Source organism: Equus quagga, chromosome 7 (genome assembly GCF_021613505.1).
Source record: "Equus quagga isolate Etosha38 chromosome 7, UCLA_HA_Equagga_1.0, whole genome shotgun sequence".
NCBI lineage: Eukaryota > Metazoa > Chordata > Mammalia > Perissodactyla > Equidae > Equus > Equus quagga.
In genome coordinates, this window is record NC_060273.1 from 17,759,438 (window position 1) to 17,777,294 (window position 17,857).

The 17,857-nt window shown below is 39.6% G+C and overlaps 1 protein-coding gene across 1 annotated transcript in view; it reads right to left on the reverse strand.

Moving 5' to 3' along the window:
* Positions 1–17,857, reverse strand: part of USP31 (ubiquitin specific peptidase 31) — a 69,664-nt gene that overhangs the window by 26,679 nt on the left and 25,128 nt on the right. The window contains exons 3-7 of the mRNA XM_046666444.1: positions 8,136–8,273; positions 6,776–6,864; positions 6,593–6,685; positions 5,855–5,990; positions 3,391–3,535 (exon numbers count right to left, since the gene is read on the reverse strand). Coding sequence (XP_046522400.1) covers positions 3,391–3,535; positions 5,855–5,990; positions 6,593–6,685; positions 6,776–6,864; positions 8,136–8,273 — 601 coding nt within the window. The remainder of the gene's footprint in view (positions 1–3,390; positions 3,536–5,854; positions 5,991–6,592; positions 6,686–6,775; positions 6,865–8,135; positions 8,274–17,857) is intronic.

A 17,857-nucleotide genomic window follows, 5' to 3' on the forward strand; every position in this document is an offset into this window, starting at 1 on the left:
TGCCTATAATATGATAACCTTGGACCTCACCAAACTCACTTAAAAATAGAAATTTAGTCCTAACTCTTAGCAACTGGGGTGCAAAGGGAGATTTGGGGAAATTCTCAGTTGAACACATCAATTGAGCTCTTGTTGTATATTAGGAACTATACTGAACTGCTGGGTACAGAAAGATGAAGCAAAACGTAGTCCCAACTGCAGAGAATTTCACAGTGAGGTGGAAGGACAGGGGAGAAAACAGATCATTTCCACACAACTTGCTAGAGTCAGAGATTAGCAGAAGTTACGAGTGGAGCACAGAAGAGCAGGAGTCAGCCACCCAGCCCAGGGTCGGGTATGTGGGGAAAGGCTTTCTGGATAAGGTGATGATTGGGTATTTTTGACTGTAAAGCAATTAAAATTAGAAAATAAACAAACAAAAGCACATGCATGAATACGCAACAACTGGAAAACAAACAAAAAATGTTCCTGGGTCACAGAAGAATGAAAACTGAAATAAGAGACTGTCTGTCGACAATAATGCTCACATGAGTAGACCAAAGAAAACTGAATCCTAAACTGGCTATGGAGAAAGCTAACCAACCCATTATAGAGAATTACCAAAAGGTTCTGAAACTAGAGGCACCAGAGATTTCTGGAAATAGGAGGCGAAGGAAGAGAGGAACTAAAATAAGGACTTTCAACAAGGGCATTAAGACATTCAATGAGAAAAGAATAGTCTCTTCAACAATGGTGCTGACACTACTGAATATTTACATGTAAAAGAATGGAGCTGAACTCCCTACCTCACACCATTTACAAAAACTAACTCAAAATGGACTAAAGACCTAACTGTTAAAAATGACCAAAAAAAAAAAAACAAAACCTCCTAGAAGAAAACATACAGGTAAATCTTCATGGCCTTGGATTTGGCAATGGATTCTTAGATATGAGACAAAAAGCATGAGATGTGACAAAAAGCATGAGCAACATAAGAAAAAAAGATAAATTAGACTTCATCACAATTAAGAACTTTTGTGCATCAAGAGACACTATGAAGACAGTTAAAAAGATAACCCACAGTACAGGAGAAAATATTTGCAAGTCATATATCTGATAAGGGTCTAGTATTTAGGATATACAAAGAACTCTTACAACTCAACAACAAAAAGACAAACAACCCAATTGTAAAATGGAAAAAGGACTTGAATAGACATTTCTCTAAAGAGAATATACAAATGGCCAATGACCACATGAAAAGATGATCAACATCATTTACCATTACAGAAAAGTAAATAAAAACCACAACAACATATAACTTCATACCCACTAGGATGGCTATAATCAAAAAATCTGAAAATAACAAATGTTGGTCAAGAATGTGGAGAAACTGTAACCCTCATAATATTGTTGGTGGGAATGAAAATGATGCAGCTGCTGTGGAAACCAGTTTGGCAATTTCTCAGCAAGTTAAACATAGAATTATCATATGACCCAGCATTTCCATTCCTAGGTATATACCCCAATAGAATTGAAAACAGGTATTCAAACATATACTTGTACGTGGATGGTCAGCACTATTGTACATGAATGTGAAATAGCACTAATATTTCACAATAGCCAAAAGGTGGAAACAACCCAAATGTCCACCAATAGAGGAATAAACAAAATGTGGTATATACACGTAACAGAATAACATACAGCCGTAAAAAAGAATGACGGACAGATACATGCTACAATGTGGACGAACCCTGAAACATGCTAAGTGAAAGAAGCCAGTCACAAAAGGCCACTTATGATTCACCCACGTGAAAGTCTAGACCAGGGAAATCTGTAGAGACAGAAAGTCGATAATGGCTGCTTGGACCGGGTGGGATGGGAGATTGAGGGGATGTGTCCGTAGGGAGACAAAGGAGGAGCTAATGAGACAGGAGCTGAAGAAGTAAATTTTCATCAGAGCAAACAGTACGGAAAGGGTAAAAGCATGGGGTATGTTTGAGAAAGAAAGAGGATCTTGGAAAGGGGGGAAGGGGTAAGAGATGGCATATAGCAGAGAGGCTGGAAAGAAAGGCAAGGACCAGATCCTGGGGAGCCAGGATTCTTCCCAGGAGTTCAATTTAATCTTACACAAAGGGAAACCACTGGTCAATCAATAAGCATGTAACATGATCAGAACTATATGTCAGAACAGGCCTGGTGGCACTGTGGAGAAATAACTGAACAGGAGAAAGCCCAGGGGTGAAGATAATAGTAAAGAAGTTACTAGAAAAGCCCAGCTGATTCTGGTCTGAACTGTGTCCATGGCAGAAGGATGAAGAGGAAAACTGCACAGAGTGATTGATCAGTTCTATGTGAATTTTGAGGGAGAAGCACTGGCACCCAGCTTGGGTAAAGGGAAGGATGGTGCTACCATTATTCCACAGAAGAAATGCAAGAGGACCCAGTCTAAGAAAGAACCACTGAGCGTAAAAGCCTGTAAGACTTCTATGCAGAGATTCTAGGGGACAGCTGGAAGTCAGGAAATGGAACCAGAAGGCAAGTGGGGGCTGGTGGGGGTTTTAGTTCTAGAAATCATGGCAATAGAAAATACTGATAAGGCTGGGTAGAGTAGTAGTTCTCAAACTTTCATGTGCATCAGAATCAGTTGTTTAAACAGATTACCGGCCCCTGCCCCTGCATTTCTCATTCAGAAAGTCTGGGCTGGGATCCTAAGAATTTGCATTTCTAACCAGTCCCCAGGTGACACTGATGCTTCGATAACCGCCGGAGTAGAGCAAAAAGAACAGGAGCCCCAGAACCAGGAAGAACACTAAGGCCGGGAACAGTTGCCTGGCAACTCTAGAATCAGAAATAGCCCCGAAATCCTCCAAGCATAGTGGAGAGACAGGCTAAGTTCCAAATCATAGCCCGAACGGAGGGCAAGATCAGCGCTGTCCAGTTTCACTATCTTTTGCTGCCTATTTATGAAGAGTTACATGCACATTTCTTAAATGCAAGTATCAAGAAAACATTCTATAGCAATGATTTTAGAATTTAGAAATTAAGCATCAAAGCTGGTAGCAAAAACCAAACAAAAGAAAGCTACAGCATACTATACCTTCCTGAGTGCTGTCATAAGGTGCCACATAAGGCCACTTAAAGGAGGACATATTCTTGAGCTTCAGAAAGGGGCTGCCCCAACTTCGGACAGGAAAGCTTAGAAATTAAGGAAATAACTTTGCCTAAAACAGTGCCTTCTTCCAGGGAAATGTGTTAGCATAAAATTTATACGATCATTTAAAAAAAAAAGCATTATAGGTATTTTATTACAATTAAAAAAAATTATACCATCATATAATAGACATCTAAAAGGGTAGACTTTTGTTAAATCTGCAAACCCAGGTGGAATTCTGGAAACAGATGCTCATTTACCTCTTTGACTGAGAATTCCTTCAGGCCTAAATATTTCTGGAGTCTCAAAGGCAAAAATGCAGTCGCTTTCATGGACTGTTTCCAGGTCATCTGTGTCACAAAAGGAACGATGGAACCCATCATAGTACATTTCTGTTAACACAATCTAAAAATGGGAAAAATGTAAATAGTTGGATAACCAGAAAGGCAATACGAATTGATCTCCCAATTCTGATATGAACTTCTCCAGACCGTCAGGACTCGCAGTGATCTGAGAGGGCTCTGAAGCATCTCCTAGAACCCACATTACTTGCCTTCGATGAGAGAATCTTAGAAGCACAATATTCTCTATAATTGTATAACAACATACTCTGGTTTCAGAATACTACGGCAGGAAATCCAGAGTTCCTCTAAGTTTTGGTGAGGAAGAGACCCAGGGGACTATAAAATTTAACGCCTTGTTTCACAGGGGGAAGAAACTAAGGAGAGAGGGAGTGACTTGCCTAAGGGTACACAACTCTTCAGTCTCACAGCGAGGAGAGAGACTGCATCTGACTCTGAAATTTTCTCCTACATCATTACATTTTCTTTTTTTCAGGTTGAAAAATGTCAAAGAACCATGGATATTTGTATAGAAAAAAAAGATGATATCAATTCAAATGTCCAACAATAGGAACTAGTTACATATATTACAGCCCTACCGGAATTATAAAGCTATTACAAAGAATGAGCTACATATATCTGCACTAATATGGAAAGAGCTCCTAAGTGAGTAAGAAGCGAGGTAAACGACAATGTGTGTAAATAATGCCATTTTTAGAAATTTAGTATATGCACAAGATAATGCACAATAATAAATGTAGTATATGCACAAGAAAAAAACAGGAATGAATATACCACATAGTATTAAAGTTAGTAACCCCTAGTTCTAAGATACTTAGTACGAGATACTTTCACTTTCTAAGTTACGTTTCTGAAACGGTTGAGTATTTTACAATGAAACAGAAAAACAAAAGATGGGGAAAAAACAATGGAGATATTTAGAGCCTTCACTGCGTGCTCAGCAGCATTGTTAGTGAAAAAGCACTGGACTGGGCACGAGGAGGTTCCAGTCCCGGCCTGCCACCAACCAGCCCTGTGACCTAGAGTAAGTCACATGGTTTCTCTGGACCCCTTTCAAATGAGAGGATTGGACTGGACCCCTGAGGTCCCCTCTACTAACACAAACACACTACGAGTCTATGAGGTGAAAGGAGCTGGGGGCATAGTCCACAAATAGTCCAAGATAAATATTCCTGGAACATTTTCCGTCAATGATTTTAATGACCACGTTGTTTTTCTGCAGGTGAACATCACGTGTAACTCACTTTCCCCAGCAAGTTGAGGTCAAAAACAGAAACAAACTTGTACTTATATCACTGAATTAAACCACATGCAAAAAGAGCCAGATAACCCTGGGAGCTTTAAAGATACCACCAGATTTGCCTTAGACACACACCTCTCTCCCTCTCTCTTTCTTGTTCTCCTCATCCTGAAGGAAAGAATAAGCATCAGCGAGCTCTTCAGAGTCAGGAAGAATATGAACATTTTATCAATGTGCCAGTACTTGGCGTATGAAAATATGAGATACTTGCTACACATCAGGGCAACAGTGCTGGCTGTATTTGTTTTACTGTGGTAACCTCCCAGATGAGGTCGCATGAGGCCAAAGTACAAAACACCTTTATTATCCAAGTGATTACAGAGAGGCATCCAGAAGCTATCTGGGGAAAAGCTATTCAGCCACTGAATCATCTTTCTTTAGTAAATCCTAAATAGGAATGTTTTTCCAAATAAAATCATAATAGTGAATTGAATAAAAAAAGTATGCAAAAATACGTCAAGTCACAAATAGGCCAAAGAATTTTGGGTCAATTTAAACATAATTACTTATCAAAAGTTTACCCACAAAGCAGGGGTAGCACACAACTTTCCTTTCTCTTATCTAAACCAGGTAAGAGACTGAGGCAGCTTTAATCAGAAAACAAACTGAAGTGAGCATCTATTACGCACTGTACTAGCAAGAGGAGGCCCACTCTGATCACCATAATGGGAAGGGCTTTTCAAGAGCCACCAGCCGAGTTTTCTAAGCCTCTCTGACCCTCAAATACCACAAGGATGCTCCTCCCTCTATCCCAGCGATAAGCATCCATAAAAATGATTTAAAAAAGGTTAAGTAATTATACTTTACTAAAAAGCTAAACGAAAGTCTTGCTGTAAACTCACAGCTTTTCCCTTTAAAAATATATAAACAATTAAACAAAGCATGAAAAGTTGTGTACATTTTTCTCCTTTGGGTCTTGATTTTTTTTTCCCTCAACACAAAAACAATTGGTTTTACATTTATATCTAACCATATTTGGCAGAAAAGTGTTAAAAAATCTTAGGAGAACAGAAAGTGACACTTTTGCGGCTGATGCATACTTCGTTTTAGCAGGCTTCTTACCTGATCAGTGGGGATCTTTGTTTCCACGGACACTGCTTCCCGAAGTCTAGCGACAGTCCCAGACAGAGGCACGGCCACACCAATCCTCATGCAGTGAGAACACTTCCCTTGGTACACTACGGTGACATAGAGAGGCCTGTACAGATCAAAGTCAGATCTTCTCATTAGTCGCTTACTTCAACAAAAATATAGAAGCAAAAGAAACCTGATCTGAAATCAACACAAAACTGAAGCTAACCCACATCTTTTATTTGGAAGCCAAATGGAAAAACTTCAGTTGGCCTGAAGTAGAAGTATCAAACAATAATCGAGAGATCTTCAGAAACGGCAATTTTCATAAAACAAAAATATAACATAATACTTGGTTCTGTGCTTTATATTTTCTTTAAAACAGCATAACTCCTAGAAATTGTGAGAAACAGTTCAAATAAAGCAATTAATTAGAAGTGCAATGTAAGGTCTCTAGAGAATCCAGAAGGCACTAGACAACCTTTCCCCTTGTCCCCCACACTGTCGATGGACAACCACCTGAACAGACTTGCTTGTCCCATGAACCTGCTCACCCTGCAAACTCAGACAGGCATTCATAAATTTCTGTAAGGTTTTAAAAATGCCTGTATTCAATTTATCACTAATCCCACTACTTGTCTAAATAAGTAAGAAGATCTAAGAGGAGCCTACAGAGGAAAATGAACACATAGGAATATACAGTCTTAATTTTATTAAATCTGTTCTTACCTTGTGTGGGGTAGAGGAATTGGCAAAGAAATGCAGAGGAAAGGGTCAAAAGTGTTGCTCTGCTTCTGACAATGAGGACATGTCAAAGAAGATCTTCAAAAACAAAAATGTAACACACTCACAGTAAGATCACCTAGAACTACATAAGGACACAACATAAGGGAAAATTTAATTTGCTCATACCTGTACTGGGCTTGAAAAAGTTCCTGTACAAAAGTGCTACAGACAGGAAAGGATGGTCCCTCAGGCATCATATCAGTCTCTGATGGTGGCTTAAAGAAAAAAAGTATAATTTCACAGACTAGAAGTACCAATTAGTCACTGAAGATGAACCTGAAAAAGTCACAAATGTCGTTGACTTCCTTTATAAGCTATGTGTCAGGTCCAGATGTGTCAGTGAAAGGCTTAAAGGAACCAGAACCCAGCTGCCAGGATGTGGGTCCCATGGACTCATCTCCTCACAGGCACTCCCATAGCCCATGCTTACCCCTGCCTCTCCACCCCATCCAGGCAGTCATACACTTCTCCTTCCCAAGGATGCTCCAATCTCCCTCCAACTCTCAAAGTCCCCCTCCAACCTCTCCCAGGAAATAATCCCAACCACTTCGAAAGGACCAATTCCCCCCATGTCTAAATTCTCCAGCACTTATTAGCTGCTTATTTTGGTATCTAATGTCTACTTCATATTTTACTTAACTTTCCCATATCCCTCCACCTAACAATGAGTTACTGAGCATCTGCCACCATGTGCAGCAGCACTGTAAAGGGCATTAGGATACAAAGATAAATAAGACACAGTGCCTGACCCTGAGAACATCTCAAGCTAGTGGGAGGGTCAGCAACAAGCATATAGTCATATGATAGGACAGAATGTTCAGGCACAAAAGGACCTTGAATCAGAATAATTTAACAACTTACCAAAACTAGAAATTTAAAATTTGAGGTACAGAGCAGAATTATAAAAACTTTAAAAGTTGCAAAAAGAAGGCAACTCTTTAATTATTACCATTACATAAATCATTTTACCCATATTAAGGCTACAGGCATAAAAACTGAGAATGAATCACTGTTTCTCAGTAAGGATTTTCAAGGGATCGGTTCCTACACTCAAATACAATCATAACAGCAGAGTTATCTATGTGTTTCCTTTTTGATCGTGTATTCATTCCAGTGATCTCTAGGCTACATGTCTCATTGGACTTAGAAAGCAAATTTGTGTTTTAAAGACAGTTTAGTGAAATGGAATTACTTAAATTTATCTAAAGCTAGTCATATAGGCAAATGTATCCACTCTCACTAGATTGGAAGTTCCCTGGAGACAGTGTCTCTTGTAGCTCACACTGCCAATAGTAGTAAACATGGGAAAATCCTCTAAGTATCCACGAATTTTATACTCACCCAAAGTTTAGTCAATTTCACTATATTAACTAATGCCAACTGCAACAACTCCTCAGTGGAGCCCTGGGAGAAGAATGTACACTCTCCTTATTCCATTCACCAAACAGCCACTCCCTGACTGCCCCAGCGGGATGCACATCCTCACCTTCAAAGGAGGCTGGCCACTCTGCTTCACAGCATGATTGAGGTCTTCGTGAACTCGGTCCAAAAGCCACAGCAGAAACTCCTGGGCGTCATGCTGGGAATTTCCCCGATATTGCAATGCATTCTTTGACACAATACTCTATACAGGCAAATAAATCAGCATGAACAGTTGTGAATTCCCAGCTTTAAAGATAAACTATTCATAATGGCCAAAGAGGGATGTAAGATCTCAAGGGTGTTAGAGAGTACTTCCCAGAAAGAAAACAATGTAAAAACCCCACCCCCAGAAACATGTACCAAAACCTTTTTTTTTTTTTACTTTTTTTGAGGAAAATTAGCCCTGAGCTAACATCTGCTGCCAATACGCTTCTTTTTGCTGAGGAAGACTGGCCCTGAGCTAACATTTGTGCCCATCTTCCTCTACTTCATAGGTGGGACGCCTCCCACAGCATGGCTTGCCAGCAGTGCATAGGTCCGCACCCAGGATCCAAACGGGCGAACCCCAGGCTGCCGAAGCAGAACACGCGAACTTAACTGCTGCGCCACTGGACTGGCCCCCCAAAAACTTTTAAATGTACCTACCCAACAATTCTACTTTTAGGAATATATCTAAAGAAAACCATCAAAACAGCATGTCAAGAATTCTAAGAAGATATTCACCCATCTGGCTTTATAATAGCAAAAACTTCGTAATAAGAAATATTTTAAAAAGGAGAATTGGTTAAATAAGTAACATAGTATTTTGAATTATAAACTAAAGTATAAAATAAACAAGTCTACACAAACATAAATGATTGAATGAATAAACAAGTGGGAAGAAGAGACAAATCTTCCTTAGAGAAGAATTCCAAATAATTTATGTCAATAATCCCCCTTCCAGGAGGTGGACCTTAACCCCCACCTTGCATGTGGGCTGTGATAGTGACTTGCTTCCAAAGACCACAGCATGGAAAGAGGGGCAGCCAGTGAAAGGCTAAAAGTGAACTGGTTAAGATCTTGTGCTCAGGAGCATACAGCCCGGGGTCAAATCTCTGTCCCACCACCTACTATTTGTGAGGCTTGGACCTACTCTCCTCAAAGTAAAAAGGCTAATAATGATTTAGTGTGATGGCTAAGTGAGAATGCATGCAAAACATTTCACATGTAGATGAGATATAAGCACTCAAATTTTAGCTATGAGTATTAAATTTGGAAGTAGGGAGAAAAAAGGAGAGACAACTACACAAAGGGAGAGCAGTTAGGAGATAAAATGATGAGGCAAGAAATAATGAGGGTCTAACCTAAGGCTGTGATGACCACAATATGAAGAGAGCTTTGACAGAGATTTAGGAATTGAGGCAGAAGAATCAACAGGATTTGTGACCTAATGCAAGTGGAGAATGAAGAAGGAGGAATTAACACCACCCAGGCGTCTTATCTGGATGACAGGCAACTGGTGGTACCCTTCATCAAGGCAAAACAAAAAAGGAAGAAGGCTGGGAAAGAGGATGATGAGTTTCTGTTTGAATCCACTGTATTTAAAGTTATGTGGAACCTCCAAGTGAAGTATCTGATAAACAAGTGAAAAATACAGATCTAGGACTCAGTGGAACAGTCTGGCTAAGGACAAAGGTTTGGGAGTCAGCAGATGGTGGTAGTTGAAATCATGAGTATGGCTGAGACTGCCCAGACATATTCAGGAGAAATCAAGCCAGAGGACAGAATCTAGAGGACACCTATATTTAGGGGGCCCTCAAAGGAGACCAAGAAAAAGCCACTGAAGATGTGGCAAGAAATCAGGAGAACAGAGTCTCAAGAGTCAAGAGGAGAGTTACAAATGAGAGAGAGAGATCAATAGTGTCAAAAGTTGAAAAATGATCAAGTAGGCCAAACAACTAAAAACTGTCCACTGTACTTTCCAATTCAGATAATGATAACAGAGATGAAAAGAAGGGACAGATTTGCAATTCAATTATGAAGAAGAACCATCATAACTCAATGGTCAATTAGATGTGAATGATAACATAAAGCTGATTTACAAAGATTCAAATTTAGGGAGGAAAAATCAAAGGGACACAAACGAGAAAAAATATGGAGGTGTCACTGGCAAAACTTACTAACTGAATAAAGTGAGCAAGAGAGAGCAGGGCCCTTACAACAAACAAGGTTTCAAGCGACTCGAAGGATACCACTCAGATGCCATCTCCAAAACAGGTACACAAGTGGAAGAAAGATGTGGGGGAAAGTCTTCACTATACTATAAAACTTCTCCCACAAGTCAGATGCCACTTGAATCACCAAATCCAATTTCTTTCTTTGTTTTCACCTTCCTCAATCTTCCTATAGCCTTTTATATACTTGACATCTTACTCCATCTTGAAATGGTTTGGCCTGTGGGCTTCTGTTCTCAATTAGGAGAATAGAAACCAGAGCCACTGGTATGGACAGTGGAAGAATGTGAGCTACAGAAGAAAGAGGAGATTTCCTAGTAAAGAAAAATGGATCAATAAAAAACTTAGCACTAGCAGTACTGCCGATCATGTTGCTGACTCAGGATGGAAGAGAAACAGGTAACTGGTGACAAGTGAGGTTAAGTCTGGTGCTCAGGAGAGATCCGAGCTGGAAAGTTAAATCAGAGCACCCATACCTGATGGGAGAAAAAAGTTCTCAGCTTATGCATCCTAAGAAACAAATTAGCTGAAATCAAACTCTTCACTGTGCGTCAAAGCAGACATTTTATACACATTGTCTGTCAAATTTCAAGGAGGACACAATATTCAATTCTTTATCAGGACTGCATATCATAAATGTTTGTGCTTCCTGCCATTATCACTTCAACTCATCCAGCATTTGTCCACCAATCAGCATGCACAAGGCTCCGTGCTGGGGCTGCTCAACAGGATTTTTGTTGGGCATGACCAAACAGGCCACAGGACTTCCACAACCCTCTGGAACTGGGGCAAAAGCTGCTCTGGGTCAACTCCACTCTAAATCACTACATCACAAACTAAAAGAAATCTTACAGAAAACCTCCCTGAACGTACTCAAAGGCTCCTCTTTCTGCCTCTTTTTCTCCCTTCACAACGGTGACTTCTCACTGCAGCAACTCAAAGCACTGTTTATTTTACTTCTTCCCCAGACAAAACAGAACATGGAAAAATCTAATAACCATACTTAGTATGTGTTACGGAAGCAAGAAAAATAGTGGGAGTCGAGAACCCTGGGTTTGAGCCCTGGCTCTGTCCCAAGCACTGGTTGTCTCGGGTGCCTCACTGGACCTGTGATTCCAGGTTTACAGAACGAACAATGGAGCTGGGCCATCGATGAGACTTTGCCTGGCACCCCAAATCTTCACCCAAGCTCTTCCCCTAGAGTCCAGCAAGTGAAGTGATTCTTGGGGGGCCCACGTCTGCACTGCTATGATTTGTCTTTATGATTTTTTTCATAATTAAACCTTGGTTTATTTGATATCCTAAAATTAATCCTTCTGTATTTTTGCAGTTTTAAAAAAAGTTGTATATCACTGGAATATGTCAGCTGTAAACAGAAGCATTACTAACAACTGAGAAATTATTTAAATTTGTCACTTCTATGAAAAATAGAATATAAACTTCTTAAAGTTTATATTCATATTTGTGTCTATTTTATAGAATTTTAGAATTTGGGCATGATGTTTGTTTGGAAAAATATTAAACTAAGTCTATTGGCTTAAATCCTATACATCCTACTATAAATAAATTTGACCATCACTCCAATTTTCCCCTCAGCTGCGATGATCTTTAACATCCAGTTACTAAACAAGAAAGTAAAAGTCAAAATATATTTGCACGGGGCCAGCCCCGCGCTCTGCTTCGGCAGCCCAGCGTTTTGCCGGTTCGAGTCCTGGGCGTGGACATGGCACCGCTTGTCAGGCAATGCTGAGGCGGCATCCCACATGCCACAACTAGAAGGATCCACAACTAAAAATATACAACTATGTACTGCGGGGCTTTGGGGAGAAAAAGGAAAAATAAAATCTTAAAAAATATATATGTATTTGTAGGGCTTTCAAATTTCATAAAATTTCTCTTTACCCTTCAAATAAAACCTTAAGGACTAGAGCTCCAAAAAGGACTTTTCATCCCCTTACAGGAAAAAAAAACAAAAGAGTTGGAAACATGGCCCAGAAAATAGAATGAAGTCTATACACCTGGAGCTATGAAATTAGACATAAGGGTCTTTCTTTTCACAGAGCCCTAGTAAAGAAGCAGCACAATCCTGGGCTCCAGGGAAACGACAGTACACCTGGTTCAAGCCACCCTTTATCTGATCCCAGGAAGAAGACAAAGCAAGGGCCGTGGGTGACTTCCTCCCATGGGGAATGGTCATGGCAATATGGGTCTAACATGACTGATCAAGAGCTGGGTTACTCTTTTGGGGAAAAAGTAACTTGCCAAGACTCATCAAACCCAATCATCACCCACGCTCCTTGATTCTACGCCAGAAGAAACGGAGAATTTACTTCCAGTGATTCTGGGTAAGAAACAGAAGAACTTGGGAGGACAACAGCCGTGGCATTTTAAGAGAAAGATGAAATGTGACCAGCAGGGTTCACAGATGGTATCTAAAAGTGAAACCTGGTTTCTGGAGCACTGGAAAGAAGAGAATGATAAGCACTTGCCTTGAGAAAAGTTTCATCTTTTGAATCTGACTTTCTGGACACCTACTAAGCTGATAACAGAATAGTTAACTAAAACACAGGGGATGAAATTGGTACAAATGGATGAACACTATAAAAACAGATATGATTATGAAACACAGTGAAAAAGAAAGTGTCCATACCATGGTATTTCACACCAGGGTACAGAAAGCAGGCATGCCCCAACAGGGCTCTCTGTGCCCTTCATCCATTCTTTCCTCCTCATCTTCACCTCTGGTGGAGAGGTCTTCCCACATAACAGCAAAAATTAGGCTGAGAGGCCCTCAGTATTAGCCAGCTGTGGCAACAACCAGCCCTTGAAAGAGACTCTAAGGCCTCCAGACTTTCTCACACACTTTCCCTATGAGTGGAACGTCCTCCACTCCCATGCCCTAAATGCACCCCCTCACTCTCCTTCCTCAGCAGGATGGAGCTGGGACCGTGGTGGGAGAAGAGAGAGACAGAAAAGGGAGGAGGCAAAGGGAAAGGAGCTTCCGTCCAGGATGGAAAAACAACTCAATGAGAATAGCAGAGAATGCCATGAACAGCCTGTTCATGTGTTCATGTTCGGCCACACAGAAAAGTGAGTTATTTCTGGTACAGAGCTCCTTGATCCTTACAGACAGAAGGGCCTAACACAGGGTAACTCAAGTACAGATGTGCCTTGTATCCAAGAGACACGATCCAAACTCAGGAACTAAATTAATTTGGATAGCGAGGGATATTTGCACAGTTATAAGATTAGCTTTAGATATTATTAAACAAAGACTTGGTCGCAGAGACTCATTGCTGAAATAAAGATCAAGAAAGGATGCATATGTGTGTGTGTGTGTATAATATAAAGAAAAAGCTATAATAAAAGAGTTGAGAAATGCTTACTATATTTCAAGAAATTATAACTAAGCGTAGAAGTATGGTCAAGAGCATTAGGGCCAGGACAAAAGGGAGAAATATAAAAACGAACATACCACGAGTGGTTCAGCCAGATGAAGAATGAGCAAAGATTTCCCAACAGATCATAAAGCTGTACAGGTAGAAAATATAGCCAGCAAGAGAAGACCTCCAAGTATTTGAACGGTGGTTGGAAGTTTCTGTTAGAAATGCGATAGAAACCAAAAGAGTAGATTCTAAAGACTTGAGGTCAAGTCTTCTTTTCATCACCTTTTACTTAACATGTATCTTCTCTGAGCCTTGGCTATCTTTTCTACAAAGGGGGGATGACAATATTTTTTTAAAAGGATTACTATAAGGCCTTAATGAGATCATAAAAACATTTTATAAACTCTAAAACTCTACACAGCTGCTACTATGTAAGTTTAAAAAGTCAAGGAAAAAAGAAAAAGAATTACCCTGCAGTATTATATAATCCTGGAAAATGCCAAAGAGAAAGAAAAGGGGACAATATCTAAAGCACTGGCTCTCAACGCTGGCTGCATAGTAGAATCACCTGCAGAAATTTTAAAAAGTAAAAACCCTATCGTGGCAGGAGCCTAGAGATGCTGATTTGGTTAGTCTCTGGTAGGGCCTAATCATTGCTAACTTTTTTCCGAGTGTGATTTTTTTTTTATGATTCTATATCTAGTGTGAAGCCAAGACTGAGAATGAATATGGCCACACTGGAAAAGCTCTGAAGTTTCAATTCCAAAAGCATGAAAACTTATGGGAGGCTCTCTTGTCACAACTGTACTGTATCACTTATTACACTGTATCTTATTCATATCACCAGAACATAAAATCTCATATCTGTCTCCAACACCAGACAGTAATCAGGGATGTCTTATTCAATATTATTTCCCCGTATCTAGCAAATATGACACTTGACACAAAGAGTAACAATAATAATAACAGTTAATATTTGAGTGCTTGTAATGTATCAGGCACTACACTAATTATTTATAGGTGTTATTTCCTATAAAATTAATCCTTAGACATTTACAATCGCAACAAAAAGAATAAAATATCTAGGAATAAATTTATCCAAGGAGGTGAAAGACCTATACAATGAAAACTATAAGACATTACTGAAAGAAATCAATGATGACATAAAGAAATAGAAAGATGTTACATGCACGTGGATTGGAAGAAGAAACATAGTTAAAATGTCCACACTACCTAAAGCAATCTACAGATTCAATGCAATCCCAATCAGAATCCCAATGACATTCTTCATGGAAACACAACAAAGAATTCTAAAATTCATATGGGGCAACAAAAGACCCTGAAGAGCTAAAGCGATCCTGAGAAAAAAGAACAAAGGTGGTGGCATCACAATCCCTGACTTCAACACGTACTACAAAACTATAGTAATCAAAACAGCATAGGACTGGTACGAAAACAGACACACAGATCAATGGAACAGAACTGAAAGCCCAGAAATAAAACCACACATCTATGGACAGCTAATCGTCAACAAAGGAGCTGGGAACATACAATGGAGAAAGGAAAGTCTCTTCAATAAATGGTGTTGGGAAAACTAGACAGCCACATGCAAAAGAATGAAAGTAGACCATTATCTTACACTGTGCACAAAAATCAATTCAAAATGGATAAAAAAGACGTGAAGGTAAGACATGAAATCATAAAACTCCTAGAAGAAAATATAGGCAGTACACTCTTTGATATCAGTCTTAGAAGGATCTTTTCAAGTACCATGTCTACTCACGCAAGGGAAACGAACGAAAAAATAAACAAATGGGACTTCATCAGACTAAAGAGTTCCTGCAAGGCAAAAGAAACCAGGAACAAAACAAAAAGACAACCCACCAACTGGGAGAAAATATTTCCAAATCATATATCAGACAAGGGGTTAATCTCCAAAATATATAAAAGACTCATACATCTCAACAGTAAAAAAACAAACAACCTGATCAAAAAATGGGCAGAGGATATGAACAGACATTTTTCCAAAGAAGATATACAGATGGCCAACAGGCACATGAGAAGATGTTCAACATCGCTAATCATCAGGGAAACGCAAATCAAAACTAAACGTCTGGCAGAATGACTATAATAACCAAGACAACAAACAGTAAATGTTGGAGAGGATGTGGAGAAAAGGGAACTCTCATACACTGCTGGTGGGAGCGCAAACTCGTGCAGCCACTATGGAAAACAGTATGGAGGTTTCTCAAAAAATTAAAAATAGAAATACCATACGACCCAGCTACTCCACCACTGGGTATTTATCAAAAGAACTTGAAATCAACAATTCAAAGAGATTTATGCACCCCTATGTTCACTGTAGCACTATTCACAATAGCCAAGACACGGAAGCAACCCAAATGCCTATCAACTGATGAATGGATAAAGAAGATGTAGTATATACATACACATACACACACACACACACACACACACACACACACACAATGGAATACTACTCAGCCCTAAAAAAAGACAAAACTGTCCTATTCACAACAACATGGATGGAACTTGAGGGCTATTATGTTAAGCAAAACAAGCAAGACAGAGAAAGACAAACACAGTATGATTTCACTCATATGTGGAAGATAAACAAATATACGGACAAAGAGAACAGATTAGTGGTTACCAGAGGAGAAGGGGGTTGGGGGTTGGGGGATGGGCATAAGGGGTAAAGGAGCATACATATATGGTGACTGACAAAAAGTAATATACAACTGAAATTTCACAATGTTATAAACTATGACCTCAATAGAATAAAAAAACTAAAAAATTTAATACCTAGAAAATTCCCTATGCTATAAGTATCATCATTATTATTATTATTTACAGATGAAAAAAATCAGGCTCAAGAGAAGTGAAGTAACTTGTCCAAAGTTAAGAAACAGCCTTAAAACGTTCTTCAGTAAATGACGTTGTTCCCTTACATGACTCAGGATCACACAGGGCTGAGGTTCCCCATTCTCAAGATCAATCCTCAGCACAGACAGAAAACATGTGCTGGAGACTAAAGTACAGCTGCACTAAGCCCGAGGCTTCAGGGAGTTTGTTTGCTTTTAAATAAATCCCTGTTAATCAGTATTTGTTTTGGTGTAATTTGCATTTTTTCCTACAAGTGAAATATGGCCCAGAAACAAAAATGCAGTTTATCTAATTGAGATGTTATTATTTCAGGTGAGTTGGGAGGAATTCAGAATATGCCAGAAGATCAAGTTGCAGCATGTAAAGAACTATGTCCTGCCTTAGTGTCCTAGGACACTAGAGAAAGCAAGCAAGAGAGAGACGACAGTCTGGCTGTGGAGAAATACATGTCTCTCTCACCAGCTAATGTAAAGGGGCGTGTTCTTCCCTTTATACTGCCCGAGCCGCTCTGCTGGTGGAGACGAATTCTGATCCCATCCACCCTTCCCAGCACACTCTAAATGGCCAAGCCCAGTCGCTCCAAGTTTACAGTCAGCTGGAGTCACCAAAATGTGTCTACGCATCCAATCAAGTAACTCAAGACTGTCTTCTTTTTGGTCTCCCTGTCATTTTCCAACACAATCTAAGATTCTTCCCAACTATAGTAAGATGAAGCCTTTTTTTTTTAAGGAGGAAGTGGGGGAAATTTTGGCTTACAACCAAAAAAGTAAATACCCAGTCCTGATGTAACTAAAAGGTCGTCACACCGGGAATGTAATAATCTTCAACAGTTAAAAGTCAAAACAGAAAAACTGGAAAAGCATCTAAATATCTAAGAAATTATTACATATTCCTACCATGGAATATTACAAATGTTTGAGAGTTTTAGAAAACATGAAGAAATGAATACATAATAAAATTAAGTGGAAAGAAGATACACAACTACACTTGAACATGATTTCAAACTTTTTAAAAAAAATTTTTAAAGATCTTTCTGTCTTTTTTTTTTAAGACTGGCACCTGAGCTAACATCTGCTACCAATCTTCTTTTTTCTTTCTTCTTCTTCTTCTTCTCCCAAAGCCCCTCAGTACATAGTTGAGTATTCTAGTTGTAGGTCCTTCTAGTTGTGTTATGTGGGATGCCACCTCAGCATGGCTTGACGGGTGGTGCCATGTCCTGCCCAGGATCCAAACTGATGAAACCCAGGGCCGCGGAAGCAGAGCACGAAAACTTAACCACTCAG